Source organism: Tursiops truncatus, chromosome 10, assembly GCF_011762595.2.
Source record: "Tursiops truncatus isolate mTurTru1 chromosome 10, mTurTru1.mat.Y, whole genome shotgun sequence".
Lineage (NCBI taxonomy): Eukaryota > Metazoa > Chordata > Mammalia > Artiodactyla > Delphinidae > Tursiops > Tursiops truncatus.
This window is the reverse complement of record NC_047043.1, coordinates 75001109-75024030: the sequence shown is the minus strand read 5'-3', so window position 1 is coordinate 75024030 and position 22922 is coordinate 75001109. Positions and strand designations below refer to the sequence as shown.

The 22922-nt window shown below is 39.9% G+C and overlaps 1 protein-coding gene across 7 annotated transcripts in view; it reads right to left on the bottom strand.

The window, feature by feature from the left end:
* The window catches only part of PTPRG (protein tyrosine phosphatase receptor type G), a 725999-nt gene that overhangs the window by 550500 nt on the left and 152577 nt on the right, over positions 1 to 22922 (bottom strand). For 6 of the 7 annotated variants that reach the window (XM_073811323.1, XM_073811322.1, XM_073811324.1 and 3 more), the window contains one exon: positions 4412 to 4516. The exons of the other annotated variant lie outside the window; for it this stretch is intronic. In XM_073811323.1, coding sequence (XP_073667424.1) covers positions 4412 to 4516 — 105 coding nt within the window. The remainder of the gene's footprint in view (positions 1 to 4411; positions 4517 to 22922) is intronic. 7 annotated transcript variants of the gene reach the window in all.

Genomic DNA, 22922 nt, shown 5'->3' with positions numbered 1-22922 from the left:
ATACTCCAATAAAGATCTATTAAAAAAAAAAAGCCTCAAATTTCCACTTGAACTTGCTCCAAATTTGTTTCCCATTTCCCTTTCTGGCAACAATGACCTACCTAGCATGTGTTACATTTTGTGTAATAATTACAGAAGTTCTGGGCAAACTCCAAAATTCATGGGCTGTCATCACCTCAAGTAACACAGAAAAAATATCTGTATCTTAGTCAAGAAAACTAACAGAAGAGAAACCATTGTAATATTGCCAATGAGATACTCTCAAAACTATTGCTTTTATTTTTTTTCTGTGTAGTTCTCCATGAAACACATCAAAGGTCTTTCCCCCCTTTTCCCTATTCTTGGTATAAGGCAAATAAATCCAAAGATATAAAGCAATCTTGAAATTACACTGCTATTATTAACAGTTAATAATAATAATCTTACATTTATGTTCTGCTTCATATCTCTTATGCGTGATATTTTCAAGTTGAACTCAGATATTATGAGCACTCCTTTTTAGAGTAGAGAAAACTAAGAACCAGAGAGATAACCTATCCTCAGATGAGCACAATGGGACTAAAACACCTGTCTCCAGACTCCTCAGTAAACAGTACTGTATCCTAAAGCTGTAGGTGTTCACAATGGCGTCATTTGATAAGCCTATGAAAGTAAAGTTGTTTGGCATTTCAAATATAAATAGGATGTAGACGTTATCCAAGGTGATGCAGTGAAACTGAAATAACTCGGCTAGTCCTAAAGGGATAAGTTACACTAATATCAATGAAATGCTATCATGACAATATCCTTAAAACAAGTTCTCCACAGCTCAAATACTTATGCAACTCTCCGCAAGTGACCAGGTGGGATGCCACCAGATAATCAGACCAGCATCATTCACCAAAACCCACCCTGTACCCAAAGGCAACCTAATGATTAGGACACCAGAATCCAGGAGCCCCTGGACCACCAACACCCACTCCTCTCTCCCCGTTCCACCTCCTGAAGCACATCACTCCCTCATCTTTGTCCCTCCCAGTACTTTCCAAGAGTGGGACCACCAGAATCACTACGGATGCTACCTAGAACATTTGCTGGGGATATTTCAGCTCAAGGGAAATGCAAGGCCAGAAAAAACAGAGACATGTTACAAATCTCTGAAGAGTTTTGTTTATGAGTCAGGCTACCATCTGCTCGATAACCCAGGCTGTATCAGTGTGATCAGGAGTTGCAAACGTTCTCTGTAAAGGGCCAGATAGTAATATTCTAGGCTTCCTGGTCAAAGGTCTATGTGGCCACTACTCAACTCTAACATGAGTCGTAACATGAAAGTAGCCATCAACAAGTGCCAACGTGGTTGTGTTCCAATAAAACTTTACTCACAAAAACAGGTGTTGGTTTGTAGTCTGCCAAGCCCTGAACTTAAGGATAGTTTTTGCTTAACCCTCATTCCCACATCTCAAATGGACAATTCTTGTGAATTACGGCTGACAGAATTTAGCTAGTTAGCTCGAAGCATTACCTAGGGAATCACCCACTGTCAATCATAGCACCCAACTGAGAATTCCAAAAACAACAATATCAACAGTAGCAAAAGTACTAATAGGGTCAAAAACAGCAAGAAGTAGTATTAGGTACATTATACCAGGGATTTGTTAAATTTTTCACACACATCCTCTCATTTCATTCCCATTAACATCTCTATGAGGGAAGTTCTATTAATTATTCCTATTTCAAAGATGGGGAGACTGAGGCTTCAAGCAGTTAAATGCCAACATCATAAAGATATTAAGAGATAAGGCTTAGATTTGAACCATAGTCTATGTGACTTCAAAATTCACACTCTCACGCATAATACCCCGCAAAGCACCAATGCCTTTATCTTCGGAGGAACTAAGACAAACTTGTGAATTAGAGTCATGAGATTAAAATCTGGACCATTAAACCAATCTTTCAGAAGTGGCCTGCTTCACCTCCGCTAAATCTAAAACCATTCGCCTCTGCAAATAATGACCTTTCTTTTGGCAGTCCAACTATCCAAGCAAGATTTATACCTAGAGGTAATACCTGCAGCTCATAGTTCAACATCTGGTACCCTGTGGTTTTAAGGCCCTTGTCTGAAGTACCAAAGGTGACAGGCAACAACTCTTACTCCTTCCTGCCCTTTCTTTATCTATTTGCCAAATGCTAAGGAGTGTCTCTAAAGGATCCCAAGTGTTCTTGACATGAGAACCAATATTTCACCACTTTGCTGAAAATAACCACTGATACCATGGAATATTCAGGCAGATGTTTAAAGGATAGGACTATAAACCATCAATTGATGCCTCTCTCATTCTTTTCTTCTCCTTTTACTTTTATTTTTTCCATTACACCTAGCAAGTTACTCCACTGGTTCTTCCAAGCCAGTCTATATAGCCTTCTGGGAGATTCTTCAAATGACTGTCTTCTCCTGATTCCACACACACACAAAAAACAACTAAAACAGAGGTTGACAAACTATGGCCTGTGGACCCTATCCAACCGGCCGCCAATTTTAGTACAACCTGAAAAGTAAGAATGGTTTCTCTATTTTTAAATGGTTGAGGGAAAAAAAAGTCTAAAATATAAGATTTCCTGACACATGAAAATTATAATAAATTCAAATTTCCTTGTTCATAAATCAGTTTTTATCAGAACACAGACAGCTCGTCCATCTACCTATGGCCGCTTTTGCACTATAAGGCAGACTTGAGTAGCTGCAACAGAGACCATATGTCCTGCAAAGCCCAAGATATTCACTACTGGGATCTTTATAGAAGAGCACGCCAACCCGCTGCAGATGAACTAGTAGCCCTTCTACTGACAGAAACAGTTCCCAAATCCAGACACAATGCATTTCAGAAATACAAAATGGAGACTCATGAAGTCCACCAGAGTTAAGAATATCAACGAATGCTCCATCCCAAAGGTTGCACTAATTATGTCCATTCTTAACTAAGTAATGGGAACATTTTTAGGCCCTTCATTCCTTCACTGCCATTTGCAATAGTAGATGCTGATGGGATATAACTTCCAATTTCCCAACAGCATTATTATTCGAAATTGATGAACTGTAAATAGCAGGGTACTTTATCCCTCTTCCTAACTGATATCAGAGCCACAGAGTACAAAACGATAAATTTTCTTTGGGTTTCTTGGCAAGAAGCTATATATATGTAATTTCGGTCTTCATCTCCCAATTTCCTTCGTTTATCAGAAATGGTGACAAAAAGGCTCTAATTAGATCATTCGAATCACAAGGAACGGGGTGTGATGGAAGACTTCAGAATCACTATCTGCTCCTTGCAAAACAAAACAGATAGACTATTCTCCCTGTAGGGGCAGGAGATTTATCAATAGACAAAAGGATGCAAAAAGTCAATAGATAAGGTGTAATTAAAGATCAGGCCTATAAATTTTACACTGACATGAATTTAACAGGATTTGCAGGTGGAAACTCAGGGTTTAAAACCAGAGTTATCATTATGAAAATAATACCTTTCAGTTCTGTACGTAACAACATTGCATAATGCACAGATTCATTATTAAGACTAATACTCCATGCCTCCAAGCACTTGCATACAAAAATTTGAATTATTCAGTGCTAGCGTGATTTCCAAAGTGGTCTGTCTTCCTCAAGCATTCCTCCTTAATTAGCTGCACTACATTTTCCATGTATTTTTGTCCACCAAGATCTCTTTTAGAAATAACAATCCACCTATCTTGTTTTTGATAGTTGTTAGAAGCATAAGCCAGAAAGGCCTGTATATTCTTGCAGATCATCTTCTTTTTTTTTTTTTTGCCCCTTCAGATGTAAGAAAATTATTTCCAATGTAGCATTCAAGATAGTTTTAACAATGCTCTCTCTCTTCACTGGCTCAAAGGCGAAATGTGAAAAAAAAAAAAAAAAAAAAATGAAACGAACTACAGAAATACCGTAGAGGGCTGAAATACATTCAACTAACAAGATTTGATTTGAAAATAAAGTTGCGTTTCTTAGATTAAAGCATAATAGGTCATTTTGATATGTGACGCGCTGTAATATTTAGCAGCTGAAGACTAGGCTTATATTTTCTGCTCTCTGAAATCACAGCCACTGGGACGAGACAAGAAAAGGCCGCGTCTTTCGGAAAATTACAAGTTTGGTACAATAACTCATTAACAAGTAAAGTTCAGAAATTAAATGCAATTTGAGGGGAAAACAGCAGGTTGAGAAAACAGGTGGGAGAGATAAATTAAGGTACTTATCACCTTGAGGAAAAACAGTCTTGAATATTTCAACTTTTAGTGAACTACAAAAGGTTTGAACAAACAGAAATCAGGTGTGAAAGTGATTAAAAGTGTGCTTTCGAGTGAATTTAATGGGATGTGAACTGGCCTGTATGATCGCGGTGGGAACCAGTCAACTCACCCGAGTAGGCCCAGTACGGGTCGCCGGAAGCCTTGCGCCTGCGGATCTGCGCCGAGCTGCCCTGTCTGTTCTCGTGCAGGGCCCCCATGTAGCCTTCTGTCAACGCTGCAAGACAGGAGAGCCGCGGTGAGTCAAAATCATCACCCCGCTGGACACAGGAGGGGTGTCAAACGCACACAGCCCAGTGACGGCCTAGCAGCACAGACCTTGGGGGTAACTGAACAGAACCTCCTGATTTTACAGAAAAACAGCTACAGGAGAACCTAGAGAGATTACCAGGATTATTATTAATGCTGATAATAGCTTACAATGAGCCTTCTCTCTGTGCCATGAACTCAAGATGCACTAAACACTTTACATACATTATCTTATATAATTCCCAATGAACCACCAGTCAGTAGATGCAATGTCTCAATAATGGGTCCATTCAGATAAGCAAACTGAAGCTTAGAATAGTTGAGTAACTTAGGCTTGCCCAAGGTCATACAACTGTAGGCCTAGAACCCACGGTTCTGGTTCCAACTATATGCATAAGCCTATGTCCTAGGTGCACAGGGCCTCTAGCCTTATTTGATCTTCATCGGGCAAGGGGTCATTCCAGCTCTTTTACAGATGGCGGAATGAAGGCTCAGAGACACTAAGTAACCAGTCCCAGGTCACACAGCTAAGTATGCAGATCAAGGAACCGAATACAAGCACGCCTGCCACAAATCTCAGGCCTCTGCCATCCAAACACAGCACAGTCTGAGGCCTGGAAGACACCCCATGGTGTGAACCAGTCCTCCACATACTTTGGACCCCAGATAGTCACCTGTTATATCTGAAGATATGAAGCTTGAAACCCTCCAAGGCCAGCAATATTCAGAAAAGAAATACTGCTTAATGATGTATTTCTTTGAAAACGCAGAATGAATCCAATCTCCTACCCCAATATGGAGAGCTTCCATCTGCCTGCTACAATGTTCAAAGCCCTCCGCTCCCAGCTACTTCATGGATGCAAATTTCTTTTGCTGTGAGCCCACACCTGAATGCACTGATGTGTAAGAAGACAAGTATCACAGGTGCCCAGAATCCAAGATGAATTGGAACTGCACTTCAAACAATACATCCCAGCTGTCTGTGTTAATATTTAAATGCACCCAAACAAAATCAAGTGTGCCTTTGAAAAGCAAGAAAAATGGTTAGAGGAACTGTATATTCATATTCAGTTTAAGACTAAGATGGTACCAGGAAAGCACAATACATTATTCCAAATTAGTCAGAGTAGTGATGATAAAAATCATCTCACCATGATGGCATTAGCTTTGTTGACAACGTGATGGGTCATGAAGAAAAATTAGGAAACATGTAAAGTACTTTATGCTTGCACGTTAATTGCAAAGACTGGCTTTAAAAGAAACAACGCTTGAACAGAGCTACTCCACAGAGATGAGCCCTTTGGAGGGAAATGGGAATCTTGTAAAATCCAAACACACGTTACCAAAGTAAACCTGGTGTCATCTATGCACGCTCTTGGGTCCTGAATGACAAAGTCAAAACCTAAGTTACTAACCATTTTTAAAGTAAGATGAAGGTTTAGATACAGATGGTCCAATTCATCCTATACTCTTGCACATGAGCCATTCAGAGCTTCAGGAAGTCGACCATTCTAAGCTTCTACGGATCAAAAATAAAATTTCCCATCTCCTAGTCTCCTCATCTATTTTTTCCTCCACCAAAGCATACTAAATAAACAATTGCTCGGCTTCCTTGTCTGTTCACAGTAACTTGTGTTACCTTCATAATGATCCTATGAGGCTGGTATTTTTAACTCCATTTTACAGACAAGGAAACTGAGGCTCAACCACATACCCACTAAAAAGTTTCCTAATTGTTCGACTGATTTATTTTCTCTGCATACGGGAAACATCTTATGTACCTGTCTTCTATGCTTCTTAGAGCTAATTCGCTCTGAAAAATCACTCACAAATAATCCTTCCTCCTTGTATCAAGACTGAGTAAAAAAAAACCGTGTTCCCATTCCCACACATACGACTGGGGCCAGGGACACAGTTTACAGTGATTCACTTGGCTTAAGTCAAAGAAGGCCCACCCTTGGACCTGGCAAGGATGGGGGCAACATGACGTGGTTGTCCAATCCATGACTCGTGACCTAGCAGGTGGAGTGGGGTGTGATGATTACCAAAACAGAGACTTGGCAACAAATTTCCACTATGTTATCAGGCATTTAAAAAGCACTACACACCCAGAGCTGAATAAGGTGCTCTGCTCATAGTAGCTGGTGTTGTCCTTATACCAATCTTATGAGGCTGTTACGTTTAGCCCCAGTGATACATATGTTTGGGAATGGAGACACCAGCCAATCAGAGAGATTCTTCTCTCTCTTGCTGAAGGTGTTATGACATGAGCCGGAAGCTTCAAGAGGATGGTTGAGGGTCAAGCAGGGGATCAGTAGAGGCGCTCAAAAATGGAACCAAGCAGGACTTCCGTGGTTGTCTAGTGGTAAAGAATCCGCCTTACAATGTGGGGGACGCGGGTTCGATTGCTGGTCGTGGGACTAGGATCCCACGTGCCGCATGGCAACTGAGCCCTTGCGCCACAACTACTGAGCTTGCGTGCCTCAACTAGAGAGAGAAAACCCTCATGCTACAGTGAGAGAGAAGCCCACGCACCGCAAGGAAAGATCCTGCATGCCGCAACAAAGATCCTGCGCAGGTGCCGCAGCTAAGACCTGACAGGACCAAAAATAAATTAAATAAATAATAAATCTTTAAATAAAACAAAAAAATGGAACCAAGCCAGAGAAAGTAAAATCTATGGATCAATTCTGTTGACAAAACTCAAGCTCAGGATAAAGCCAATTTGATACCAACCCCCTGGAAGGCTTTATAGTTATATGAACCAATCATTTACCAAAGCTCACTTTTCCCCCAGTGACACTCATGTGACCTCGGTGACCTTCAAACAAGTCACTTCAACACCTAATCATCAATTTTTCCATGCAGAAAAGGCCATTGTTGGACTAGAGCTCTGACTTTCAACCCTGGCTGCTTTAAAAATAAAACAAAACAAACAAAAACCCTATGCCCTGGACCCTACCTCCAGAGATTCCACTTTAATTGGTCTGGGGTGGGACCAAGATATCAGCCCTTGTTTTAAAATGTTCTCCAGGTGGTTCTATTTTGCAGCCAGAGATAAGAACCACCAACTTCCCTGCTGAGCTAGACCTGAGGCCCTGTTATCTGTGACACTATTAACTTACCCTCACAGCCTGTGACTTGACAGGCTAAGCCTGTCTTAATTCTAGTAAAGACCTGGCCACCGAAATGAATATCCTGCTGCCTAAATCACACCAGTGTGGCGTTGACCTGAGCAATTAGACAAGCAAATCTAAACTGAACCAGAGTTCCAGCCAGATTCGCCTCACAAACAAATGAACCAGGTATAAAAGTAAAGAAGGAATGAGGATATTCATTTATACTCTTTACAGAAGATCACACTAGAATCACAGTCTCCATCACCAGTTCCCTCTTCTTTTTTTTTTCCTGAAAGGGAAGTACCTTTTATTTCTCAGAACTTTTGAGAATATGAGGGTGCAGCAAAGGAGGACAAAGCCCGCCAGCAGCTGCATTACCCATCCTACTGGGAATGCAAAGCTACGGAGTCCAGAGCTTCATCAGGTAAGTGTGAAAATGTCCAAGTACTTAGAAGTAGATCATAATCGCAACAGTCTTTAACTGGACTGGATACAGGCTATAGGTTTTAGGGTCCCACACACGTCACCTCTCCAAACCCACTAAACCATTAATGAAAAAGCAAGTCTACAAAGATATATCCAACTCAAGAAACAAGGGAGGGACACATCAGAAGGTCCTCTCCTGACACTGCAAAGTAATGGAATCCATACCCCAAAGCACAGATACTTTCCCAGCCATACGTCACACTGCGGTATAAGGCATCTGCACTGAGCAGTGGAACTGCCTGTCTGAAGGGGGTTCACTTGGGCCAAATGTGAGAGGTGTGGCTTTGCTGTATAAAGACCAACAGACTAGAAGTGACAGAGGGGGCAGGGCTGTCCCAAGGAAGGTGGGTTAACGCCCTCATCATCACACTCCCCAGAGTACTGAGGAGCAATGTGGGTTGTACCCAGCAAGGTAAGAATGGGCAGGAAAACCTGCATCTGAAGGGCATGCTGCATGGCCTATGAAGGGCTCTAAGCTCCCTGAGACAAGGAGTTCTCAGCCTACCTCCCATGATGGAGCTTGGCATATGATGTGTATTCAGTAATGAGTGAGTGAGTGAGTGAGTGAGTGAATAAATACATGAACACCAGAAAGGCTCATGGTGCCTGCGTTGGAGGCTAGAGTACGTGTGTGTGTGTGTGTGTGTGTGTGTGTGTGTGTGTGTGTGTGTTGGTGTGTGCTTATATGAGCCATAAGCAAAAACACAAACTTCTCCCCTATCTCGCTTTTTAAACACCACCCTCGTATCAGAAACAGCAAACATCTAAAATGTGAAGCTGGAAGGAACTAGCTTGAGTATCTAATAAGCAATTCTTTAGGAATCAACTCAGAAATGAACCAGGTAGCAAAAGACTTCATCACGCCAGCACCAGATCTCTCTTTTTAACACATCAACTATTCATTAAAGATAACTACATTTAGTTTTCCCTTTTATTCCATCTATGTCAGTAGTGCGTGACTTCTTTTTCCCCAAATAAGAACATAATCATGTATTACTGGCACCTGCATGATTGAAAACAAAGTTTCAAGTCCCTTCTTCAAATGTGTTTTGATCATATGACAAAGTATTTCCTAAAAGCAACTTTTAAAAATTATTACTTGAACAGCAGTCAAAAACTGTATATGGAGTATATTAAGCAACGTAATGTCTCACTGGCAAGGAGCAGAGATTTGCAAAAAGATAAACCTGTGGTTCCCAAGTAAAGATACAGACTCAGCACAGCAAATTCCATCAATTTTAATATTCTTCATACTCTTCTAGACTCCAACAGCCACCTAACGGCGGCATGGCAATGATATGGTGATGCTGTGAATCACGCTATAGATTTTCAATATCTTCTGTGCAGAAAATTAAATTATGCAAATGCATGCCTTTGCGGATCCTTACCTTCATGTCAAATTGCTTACTTGCTTATGTCAGCAGCTTAATGACACAATTAAAAATGGTGCATGCGTATGAAAATATGTAGTTTCACTCCTCAGAACAGACAAGAAGTGTAAATCTGCCTATGGTTATCATGTGACTACCAAGAGGGAGGAGTTGGTGTTATGCAAACATACGTTCCGTCTTCTCCCAAGTTCTGTAGCACCAAGCGGGCTAACGGTTTATGGAGCTGAAGTCGGCTGACAGCGGAAAGCTCAGGAGGGCTTTCAGTGGTTTACAATGCTTCAATGAATTGGGTTTGCAGTGATGTAACAAGTGGAGAAGACAGAAATGAGGCCCAACTATATACTGCCGTATACTCTTCAAAGAGGTTGTCTCTAGGGAAAGTTTGACCAAACCACGCACACGGCTAACAAACCTGGACATGAGGAATATCAAACCTGGGTAGCCTACAAGGGTCTGGATGGCATAAAAATAATATGATTTTCTAAAGGGAAAACCCAGCTACACCCATCACCCAAGAGAATGTGTCTCTCAATGTCGACAGTACAACAGTAGAGATTTCAAAACCAGTAGCATTAACTAGCCAATGATTCCCACAGCTCACTCAGCAGGAGGAATCTTAAGTAGGTTGCTGTGCAGAAAAGCTGACTGAGTGACAGGTCTTTCCATCAGGGAGTCTTCAGAAACTCTATCACCTCTCAGAACTTGTACGGAGACTACCTCATTTCCAGCCTGAAGTGAAAAAGATAGTAACGTTTCCAGACCCAAAGGCCCAATCCTTTCCTACAAAAATATCCTAAGAGCTACCTACCACAGAAGATATCAACAAAACTGTTTCCTATGTGCATGATTTAATTTCCCAGAGCCATCAGACAGAGTTGATAACAATAAATGTTTTTATTCTGGGAATATAAAAGCAGATGTGTATCCCATCTGCCTTAACTATATCTTCAGGAGGCTTTGGTATAATTCTTACTCTCAGTGTTTTCCAGAAATTTTGACTTGAGGAGGAAAAGAGTTTCAAGCTGTGTTAACTCTTCCGTGTTAACAGGCTGAATATTTTTCATACCAAGAGACTAGCTCCTCTAAACACTACATCAAATAACATTCTTGACATAGATGTCTTTTCTTGGGTTTTATGGTCAGAGAGAAGGGTCACTGAATCTACGTGAGATTAAAAATAAACATATTTACATATTGATAAAGAATATTTTTCTTCCAAAATTGCAAACGTGTAAATTGCAATTACAGAGTACAACTAACGTCTTACTGTTTTTGACAACAGCGATCCATTTACACATGCATTTGTGTATCTGAAAATGAAAGGAAGTCAGAGGTGCCTACAGAGAAAGGAAAACTGTGGCCACCAAGCATTTCAAAATATCCACGGCATTCCTCCGCATTACTGTTTCATCATACCATATTGAACCAGCAGTGTCCACTTGATCATAGCAATGTTATGATCTCCTATAGGCGAGTGTGATTAAATGACAGAAGTTATGTACAGGTGAAACCAGAGTCCATTTATAATGAGAACAGCCCCAAATGCCATCTGACACAAAGTCCCATATCTTGTACCCAAAGCAAAATAGTGTAGTGACACTTGAGGGTATTTCCACTTAACTATATGTCCAATTCTAGGTCATTCCAAAGGACTCAGAAGCCTGGGAGAACTGGTCAGCTTCCATCCAAAACGGAAAACATCAGAACAAAGAAATTCTGGCTCCCCAGTGCCAGAATGAAAATTACTTTAGGATGATGGATGGATGGCTCTCATATAAAGAGTCCTAGTTTTCTGCCAGAGTTACTGCCAAAAATAAGCCCACTAAAAATAAGTAACAGGCCCTCACATTTTCAAATTCAGAATGCATATTTCCAGAACGGCAGACAAGCAGTTAAGCAGGCTGTTTGTATTTATTACAGCTGCTCATACAACAAACAAATTAAGGATCCCTCAAGGACGGTGAAATCTCTATCAAGTATAATTCTCTCTAAATTTTAAAGAGCATTGAAGAACATTAAATCTCACACAACAGCCTAAAATGAATAAATCTTTATCTTTTTTGTGACTACAATAGGCAAAATTATCAAATTATATTAAAGTAATTAAATATTCCATCAGCCTCTCATCTCCTTTGTGCCTGTATTTCAATTAATTGTAGTAAAATGTACTTAGTGAGTGTCCCAAAAAGTAAATCAAGAAGTGCATTCCTTTGTAACTACTGCATTACAGATGGTCCCCATAGTTGTTTGTGATGCTGAGCTAAGCTCAAAGACAATAGATTATATTACAGTAGATTACCTATTTTACCACATTTAAAGGTACCTATTGTTCCAACTACAAAAAAAGTATTTTTCATCATCCAAAGTGATAAAGAGACCTAATAGAGAGCCCTGACTATTTTTTTTTTTTTTAAGTAAAGTAGATTACTAAAACTTACAGGCAGTTCAAGGGAAAAAAGGAATCACACAGCAATATAATACCCTAGGGGTACAAAGAACACATTTTTACAGGCTTGTAAAAATTAAGTCAGGCAGAGAAGCAAAATCATGAACTTCTATTTGTTATTTTACTCTAAAATAACACTGATAACAAAAGGCAGAATCTTTTTTTTTTTTTTTTTTTTACACATCAGACAGGGCTAAAAGGGACAAAAAATTAGAACGATTCATCTGCTATCAACTATATCACAGTTTAAAAACTTCAGAAATAAAAAACACGCTTCCCAACAGGTCCGAGAAAGGGTACACTTGAACAAGTGATTTCTATGGAGGCTCATTATACATTTGTGATGAAAATCTGAAAAATATCACAGTTCACTCTTCCTCAGAGGCACCCTCCTAAAAAATAATTGGACCCCTGATATCAAACATCATATAGAAATAACTCAACCAACCCTTCCAATCCATTTTAATCTGTTTGGTTCTCAAAGAATCAAGTTTCTTGGTTCTGTAAGATTCCTGGGAAAATGAGGATTGAGCATAGATGGTGTTTCAGCGATATCCACTGCCACAAATCTGTACTTCCAATTTTACAACTGTGCCATCTCTTTGAATCCTTCGTGATCAACAGAATGGGCAAATTCAGATTAGCCATTACAACTGGTGGCCACCACACTGAACACAGCCATGGACCCAGATGTCTTGTTTCACCCACTGTATGTGTCTGCATGCATGTGTGCTTAATTAGTTGTCAACTTGAGAAAATCCAAGAAAGAACTCCAATATCTGTAGTTTTTAATGAGAAATGTGAACTTTGTTCTCAAATAGCACCAATATGCTATGTGAATAGTGACTAGCTCTTTAGAGAAGAATCATGACCCTGCCCATGTCAAGTCCCTTTCTTATCTAGTTCCTGTGGCCATTTGGGTTTGCCACCTACAGCTTGGCCCAATAACAGGTTATTTACTAACTCAATCTTTGCCTATGAGGAAGGTATTATTAAAAGTACTATCAATATAGTGGCTCATATACTTCTCGCAATAATCTTGTGGCTTAGGTACAATTGTTCAGAAAAGGCATGTAACTTGCCAAGAACACATAGCCCTGAACCAGATATTCCTCTCAAGCCTGTACAGCTGACACTATACTACAACTATTCTTCACAAAATTGAATTTTAGAATCATAGAAATATCTGTGAGGTAACAGTTACTCCACCTGCTGAAAAGTAAATAAACGTCACAAGTGAGAAACAGTTTCTCCATGGGCCTTCAAAAACTAAAAACCTAACGATTTCAAAAGGAAGAAGCTGTCTAAGCCACTCTTCCCACCACTATTGCCAATTGTCTGAGATAAAATCTAGTTCTGACAGTATTAACAGAAAAATATAGAGGGGTTTTCGTAACATGATGTGGAGAATATCCAACTAGAATTATACAAACACTGGTTATTTGTCTATAAAAAGAAAGTCACTCATATTAAAGCAGAAATAAATATTAAGTTACAACTTGAATTAGGGAAACAAAGTGATACATTGATTAATAAATTTTCTTCATTTTTTCTTATTTAAAATGTGTAACTGTAAATGCCTGATACATTTTTATCCCTGAGAAGAATAAACTTTGTAACTTGGGCCTTTTATATAGCTGAGTTATACGTACACATATAGTCCCTGTGAAACACTGAATGAACAATATTCAATGAAATGGGCATTTTTCATAGAATAGAAAGAAATGGGCGAAGAGAAAACTCTATTTAAATGTTGTCGGGTGCCCATTTCAAAACTACGGCACATCTACAAACCCTAGCAAAACGTGCCATGATGCACATTTCCAGAACGTGGAGAGAGCAAGCTTCACAGTGACAAAAATACCCACCAAGATAGTACCCAACCACGGTAGATGGTAGAAAACACACTGAGGCACAAGCCCTAAGCTCTGGGCTTAGGGATCACATACAGAGGGCATTCCAACCATGACACCCCTTGCTCAAGACACCAGACACCAGTCACAGTGTGGACAGACCCGAATGGCTAGTTAACCCAGGAACCTGTGACCTCTGGGCCACGCTAAAGACACCACGTCATTCCTGGCCAGCGAGCCACTCCGTGGCCTCTAGCTGTCTATGCGTGCACTGCTAGGCAACAAAGTTCCCACTCTACCTCCACACTGACTATCTGTTTAAGTGGTTCCTAACTCCTTCTGGCCAAAAGGAGAATTTCTAGGGAATTTGGTAAGATTTAGCCAAGTATTCCTGGTCTCTCCAAGGCAGGATACTAGTACACCAAGGCACATACCATCCCCCACATTACTCCTGCCATCTCGGACCTTTCTTTCCGCTAGCAGGTCAATCAATCCATACATAAATTATAATTTGTGTACGCAGTGAAACAAATATGAAAATTAAATGAAACAAGCATGATACAGTAAGGAAAAATAGAAATAGGGAAGGAAGGTAGAGAGATTAATCAGGGAAGTAGGTATCATTTTAGTTGAAGGCATTGATGCACAGGATGGGAGGACAGAGGTCAAGACAGGGGAAAAGCATGTATGAGGATGTTGAGGCAGGAAAGAAGGTGGCATAAGGAGGCCAGGCTGGCTGAAGCTTGGTGAGCTGGTGGGAGGAGAAGGAGGTTGAAGAGTAACAAGTGCAACATCCTACAGGATGAGCTTTGAATGAGCTTGAGAAGGCAATGAAGGACTCCAAGAGGACAACCAATATGTCTAACATGTGCTTTCCTTTAAAACAGCTCTCTTGATATATAATGGGCTTTAGTATATTTACAGAGTTCTGCAACCATTACCATAATCTAAATTTAGAACACTTATCAATGTACACTTTGAAAAGGTGACTGCCGTGGCAGGGGGACTGGAGGGAGGCGGGCAAGAGCAGAAAACAGTGGCTCATCACCTGGGCCCCCAGGGTGAGTGAAGACAAATCATTCATAAAATGTGCAGGATGCCGGTGCTCCTGGAGGGAAAGTTTTGAGCAAATAGCAGCCTAATATTTATATTCACCTGACCAAATGCCTACTCAGCTCATTTTTATTTTTTTTAACATCTTTATTGGAGTATAATTGCTTTACAATGGTGTGTTAGTTTCTGCTTTATAACAAAGTGAATCAGTTATACATATGTCCCCATATCTCTTCCCTCTTGCGTCTCCCTCCCTCCCACCCTCCCTATCCCACCCCTCTAGGTGGTCACAAAGCACCAAGCTGATTCAGCTCATTTTTAGTTTTATTTTGCTATTATGTTCTACAATTTCCCTTTGCTCTTTTTCGCATGAATTGGGATTTGCACTAGTTTCATCAAGCAATTAATTGCTTATACATGTCAATTTTTAAAAAGATATTAATAGGAGGCAAACTAGAAGCACCTATTTACAAATACAACGAGGAAAAGAAAGAGGGCAAGAATACTCATTATCACTGTATTTTCTTTTACAGCTAAATGGTGTATAACTATATTCTCAATATCTTATAAGAAAAAAAATTACCTGCCTGTATGATGCTTGTAGAGGTACAGACCACCCTACTATGGATGTTGAGGAAGCTTAGGTGGCTGATATATTTTAGAAAACAATTTTGTCATTGTTGAAACATGGACATTGCATGGCTGTAAGCCCAATTGGCTTCTCCGTGCCTCCCCAGATGATTCAAAAAAAAAAAAAAAAACTCCCATATTGACATAAAAGCTGACACACAGATCAATGGAATAGAATACAGAGCCCAGGAAAAAACCCCACACATATGTGGACAATTAATTTACAACAAAAGAGCCAAGAATATACAATGGGGAAAGAACAATCTCTTCAAAAAATGATGCTAGGAAAACTGGACAGCCACATGCAAAAGAATTAAACCAGACCACTATCTTACACCGTACACAAAAATTAACCCAAAATGGATTAAAGACTTGAACATAAGAGCTGAAACCATAAAATTCCTACAGGAAAATGTAGGCAGTAAGCTCCTTGACATTGGTCTTAAGAGTTTTTTTGGATATGACTCCAAAGGCAAGGGAAACAAAAGCAAAAATAAACAAATGGGACTACCTCAAGCTAAACAGCTACATCAAACTAAACAGCAAAGGAAAAGCATCCATGAAACAAAGAGGAAACCCGCTGAATGGGAGAAGATATTTGCAAATGATATATCCAACAGAGATTAATATCCAAAATAAAGACAGAACACATGTAACTCAACAGCAACAAAACAAACAACCCAATTTAAAACATGGGCAGAAGATATTTGCCCATATGGGAGAAGATATTTGCAAATGATATATCCAATAGAGATTAATATCCAAAATAAATAAAGAACACATGTAACTTAACAGCAACAAAACAAACAACCCAATTTAAAACATGGGCAGAGGACTGAACAGACATTTTTCCAAAAAAGACACACGGATGGCCAAGATGCATACGAAAAGATAAAAGATGTTCAACATCACTAATTAGCAGGGAAATGCAAATCAAAACCACAATGACGTATCACCTCACACCCGTCAGAATGGCTGTCATCTAAAAGACAACAAATTACAAGTGGTAGCAAGGATGTGAAGAAAAGGGAATCCTCATATACATAGTTAGTGGAAATGTAAACTGCAGCCACTATGGAAAGCAGCATAGAGAGTCCTCCAAAAATTAAAAATAGAACTACCATATGATCTAGTTATTCCAGTTCTGGGTATTTATCCAAAGAAAAAGAAAACACTAATTTGAAAGGACATATGCATCCTTATGTTCACTGCAGCATTATTTACAATAATCAAGGTATGGAAGCAACCTAAGTGTCCATTGATAGATGAATGGATAAAGAAGATGTGACGTAGATACACCATGGAATACGACATAGCCATAAAATAGAAGAAAATCTTGCCACTTGCAACAACATGGATGGACTTTGAGGGTATTATGCTAAGAGAAATAAGTCGGAAAGAGAAAAACACCATATGACTTCACTCATACATAAAAATCTAAAAAGCAAACAAAAACAAATGAACAAATAGTATCAAACAAACAAACACACATCACTGATACAAAGAACAAACTGGTGGTTACCAGAGGGGAAGGGGATGGGGCGGGGAGGTCAACTGTATGGTGATGGATGGTAATTAGACTTGTGGTGGGGGGGAACACTTTGAAGTGTATGCGAATATACAATTATAATGTTGTACACCTGAAACTCATAATGTTATATACCAATTTTACTTCAATTTAATGAATAAATAACGTTTTTATTTACCCCCAAATAAAATCAAAAGCCAAGCACCACCACCACAACAAAAAAGCCTGTCTCTTCCACAAGTAGGTGTGAGCAATAGAACAGTAAGGAACCCAAGTAAAGGACAATTAATAAATTAAACTACAGGAGTCCGTCTCTGCAAGAGGACAAAGATTTTGTCTTTAGCAATTGTCCAGGATTGTCTATAATCACGAAAAAGTATTCAGCGACAAGTATACTTTGTGGCTGGTGGGGAGATAAATTACCAAAATACTGATACCTCTTTCTCCATTATTCAAAGTCCGTACATAGGACCATTTCTACTTCCTGAAATACTAAGAAACAAACCTCCCATAGGCTTGATTCAATTAATGTAATACATCTGTCCCTGGAATTTAAAAGAAAAAAAGAACCCAAGGGGGCTTCCCTGGTGGTGCAGTGGTTGAGAGTCCGCCTGCCGATGCAGGGGACGCGGGTTCGTGCCCCGGTCCGGGAAGATCCCACGTGCCGCAGAGCGGCTGGGCCCGTGAGCCATGGCCGCTGAGCCTGCGCGTCCGGAGCCTGTGCTCCGCAACGGGAGAGGCCGCGACAGTGAGAGGCCCGCGTACCGCAAAAAAAAAAAAGAACCCAAGGAATTGGGCAGCATTGCCCAGGCAACCACTTTTAATGTTGCTACCTAGGGCTACAAGTTCCTTCCTGTTATCTCCATTTTTATTAGGTGTTAGTTTTGCTTCCTTTCCAGCAAGAATGAGGTTTGCTTTGTTCTCAGTTGCAGAAAGAAATCATCAGAAGAAATATTGCGCATTCTGCTTTGCTTCAAGAGGAGTTATTAACTTGAAATAACACAACGCAAGTCTCAAGGACAAAAATTAAAAGGGCTATTACAATCTTAAATAAAATGAATTAAAAACTCTAACCACATAAACGTTTTCACCACATCACATCAAGATAGCTAAAGCATTTATCTCTAAATCTGCTTTAACTAGCTCTATAAGCGGTTTCTTCAACTAATTATATGAAAAAGATTCTTTTTCCTTGTTTTGGAAAAAGAACTGTTTAACCTAAAGTCTTTTTCTGATGAACAAATGGCAGCTACTAAATAAGCAGTTTGTTTCAGTTTTCTTTTTTGGTTGTGCCTTTCCTGAAACCTTCTCTGACTCTGGCCAATTATACTGTAAGAGTCAAATGGAAAAGCAGTTTTATGACTTTAGGAAGCTCAAGTCCAAAACTGAAAGTTCAGATCAATTTTTCCTATCACTATCTATTTGTATACAAGAAGCTGAATAAAATCAATTGCAAGGAGACTTTTCAACTATGGATTTAAATCTTTTCATGACTCTGCAATACAGTCAAACTGGGGTTAGGAGGGGGAATCGAAAGACTGTTTCCTTTATTATTTTTTTTTATAAATATAATGATGCCGAAGGGCAACTTTGTATCTTTGGAGCCTTCCCTGTCAGGCAAAATTGAATGGAACAAATTGTTCCTTTGATTTTTAGGTAGCTGATCAGAAGGATGTAGCATATGCAATAAAACTCTCTGAAGCAAATTGGTACAACCCATGTACCAGAACTACAGGCCTGTAGATTACAGAAATCCTGAGTGAATTTTGAAGAATAAACACTCCTTTAAATATTGCTTACAAAGGTTTGCTAAACACATTTGCTCTTAAAATATCACTTTTGCATAATCACTGAGTGAGTATTAAGTGAAAAAGTGAGAAGAATGGGTGGGATTACAAGCTGGTGGAAACCTCAGGTTTTCCTTTTGTACCAGGGCATGCTCAGGCAAACCTTGTTTGCTATTTCCCACAATGGAACCAAAAAGGCTGCAGATCTTGGGTGCTGCAGAAATCATATACGCTCTCTCAGGTTTTACTCAGGAACCAAAGTTTCAGAAAAAGAAAAAGCACTTTGTGAAATGCATTGAGGACTTTTCCCTTCACCCTGTAGGGGAGGAGGGCCTTTAATAGAGATGTTATGACCAGAGAGTTCTTATTAAAATAATTTTACCCAGAGTAGAGAGATGCTCAAACCCAGGACAACACAGTGAACAGAATGGGAAATAGGGCTAAAGACACTGTGGCAAAGAAAAAGATTGTTAATATGTTTCATAAGGATAAGTAAGGATCTTTTTTAACCTCTATCTCAATGTCAAAGAAAAAAAATCATTCCTAAAATTTCTCCTACACTGCTTGAAGTCTCTAAAATTAACAAAGATAATTAATAAAGATACCGAGATAGCTAATATTTCTTTAGCACTTACAATGTACTGGGAGGCACTGTGTTCTTCAGCTGGATGATCTCAGTTAATCCTTACCAGAACTCTGAGGGGTAAATCCTCTCAGCGTTTCAATTCCCAAGGCAAAAAAATAATTAAGTACCTTGTCAAAATCACATTGCACTGTATAGGACAGAGAAAGGAATTCAAACCCAGACACTCTAAAGAGACAGAGCAGGGAAAATGAAGCTCCAATGACACTTCCCTATAAAGTCTGAAGGCCTGTAACATGGAAATAGATGGTGCATATTCAGTTCTTTTTGAAAAAATACATAAAGACCCAAACATAAATATTAACACAGAATATGTTTGGACTGATACAAAGTGACGTTTGAACCAGGACACTCCTGGACACTCTCATTTTACATATTCTGTTCCAAGGACCCCTCTAGGTACTCAGATGCCTCCATCCTATGCCCCAGAAAAAACACACTTTATTTTCGATTGACCTTTAAGAGATTTCACACTGAAAGAATCCCCTATAAAACTCTCTAGTTGCAACTAAAAATACTATAATAAGACTGATAATTCCTGAAAATTATTACAAGAGTTTGGTGGTGGTGGGATGAATTGGGAGATTGGGATTGACATATATACACTAACATGTATAAAACAGATAACTAATAAGAACCTGCTGTGTATAAAAAAATTAAATTTAATTAAAAATTTTAATTAAAAAAAAGTTTGCGAAGAGAATTCTAACACTGCAGCCTACACAGGAAGGTATTACACTAACGCCAACTACCTGCTGAGAAAACAATTCATTCTCTCTAAAACAGGAAAAATGATGTTTCAGACAGGCATATGTTCACATTTTAACTGAGAATTCGGGATTAGAAGAAACCCTTCGAGCTATACTGTCAAATACAGTAGTCATGGTATTCGTGACCTGAACTATGGGGTGACCCTGAACCCAGATGCATTATAAGATTAAAAGACAGTCAAGGATTTCAAATGCTTAGCAAGAAAAAATGATTATAAAACATCTCATTAATATTTTTTTATTTTGGTTACATGTCAAAATGATATTTTGGATATACTGGATAAAATAAAATCAATCTCCATTTTAAATGAAACATGTTGCTTACTTGCTACTAATGCTCCCACCCCAAGGGCAAAATGTGACCTAGAATACTTTCGTGAAACCCTTCCCCTTTCTTCTCTCTACCTACCCCACTCCAACAAATTAGAGGAACTCAATTTCTTCTTTTTTCTCTCTTCTATCCAAGAGACGGCTAGCCCAGTGGGGCGGCGAGGTGGGCGGGGTGTATTTTTATAGAGGCATCTGGTCCTCTGGTCCCTCCACTGCTCTAGCTATGGAAATGTAGGGCTCAGGAACCTGTCGGGAGGCCTGATGGCTTGGCACTGAAGAATACAGGAAAAACATCACAGTGTTTGGCGTTTGGGCCATTCTATTTTTCAGAAGGATCTAAGTTGAGAAGACATAGAGCATATATAGAAAACAATTTCCATTTAGACATTACTATTTCTGGAAAACATAACCAATGAATCACTATGTTCAACCTGGAAATACAGTTCCTCTTCCAGCAGTGACCATCAACATTTTCCAGGCAACACACTTTTAGGACCTTTCCCAAACTTTTACATCCGAAAGCAAACTTTCTAAGAAGTCTCGGCATTCCTAGGGTTGCCCAGCTGCCCACATGACCACTCATCTTAGTGTTGGCTTTCTAACTTCATGCCTACCTCTTGGTAAAACAGGAGGTCCCTGGGGGCTCGCAGTCCTGAAATCTGTATTTAAAATGTTGGTGCAGGAATACACCCCTCAGGTCATGATTCTCTTGGTCTTGGTCTACAGTGAGGCTCCAGAATCAATTTTTTAACAAACTCCTTTTGGGATCAGATGCACGTGATCAACAGACCACACTCCAAGCAACACTAATTTGTTCAAATCAGCAACAATGTAAATCCACTGCTAAGGGAGGACAATGCAAATGAAAATCTTTTACAAAATAAGTTTAGAAAAATATTTTTAATTAAGTCCTGTAAACGGACGTGTCTGCGGAAGGCCCGGAGATAAAGAGTGTGCTCTGCATTTCTTTCCGCTCTGGGTTTTGAAGGTCATGGGACTCACAACAGATGTGGCCTGGTTTGAACCGTAAAGGTCTGCATGGCTAATAAGAGTTAGTACAAAAGCACAGCAGCTGAGGCACTGTGGCTCCAACAGTTGGTGGGCTGCAGCCCAGCAGGGCAAGCCCCTGGCTCTGCCAAAACAGATGGCCTCCCTTGCAGGCAAGCTGTCCAGGAGTGGGACCAGCAACTTAATGCCCCACAGGAGTCAGAAACCCATTCCATCAATGAAATCACTGCAGACCCAAGGAAGACGTATCTAAGCATACTTAAATAGCACAATAAGATACACCATCATTTTCCTAGAGCAAATGAAATAATGAACCATTACTTTGCTAGCAACAATCTTGGGGCCATGAAACTAATCAATAATCATATTATCACACATCTAGGCATTTCCATGATGAATTCTTTTTTCAATGGCATTTATTGCTTTTTCTGATTATAAAAGCAATAAATATTTGTCATAGAAACACATTAAGTGAAGTACATTAATGAACAGAGTACATTAAATAGACAACAAAATATATCAAAAAGCATAAACAAGAAAATAAAAACAACCATAATCACCGTTAAAATTTTGGTATACTTCCCTCCCCTGTTCCAATAATCAATAGAGTTGTTTTTTAACGCACGGAGAATCTTTCAAAAATGAGTCTGTGTTAAACCTTCTAACTCTCAAAGTGGAAGACCATGTACAAGTAAAGCTCATTTACATAAAAATTAAACATACCACCACTAATGGGCCATGTGACTCTGCCCAAACCCAACTGTTCTCGTCTGTAACTGACTGCTGTGGTCACTTTAAATTCTGATATGGTCTACTGTGAACAACTTTACCCTTCTCACTGAACAATCTAAATCAGGGGTCCCCAACCCCAGGACCACGGACAACTACTGGTCTGTGGCCTGTTAGGAACCGGGCGGCACAGCAGGAGGTGAGCAGTGGGCAAGCAACTGAAGCTTCATCTGTATTTACAGCTACTCCCCATCGCTCGCATTACCGCCTGAGCTCCACCTCTTGTCACATCAGCAGCAGCATTAGATTCTCCCAGGAGCGCGAACCCCACTGTGAACTGCGCATGTGAGGGATCTAGGTTGCGCGCTCCTTATGAGAATCTAACGCCTGATGATCTGAGGTGGAGCCGAGGTGGTGATGCTAGCGCTGGGGAGTGGCTGCAAATACAGATTATTGTTAGCAGAGAGGTTTGACTGCACAGGGACCATAATCAATTGCTTGCAGACTCATATCAAAACCCTATCAGTTGGGGCTTCCCTGGTGGCGCAGTGGTTGAGAGTCCGCCTGCCGATGCAGGGGACATGGGTTTGTGCCCCGGTCC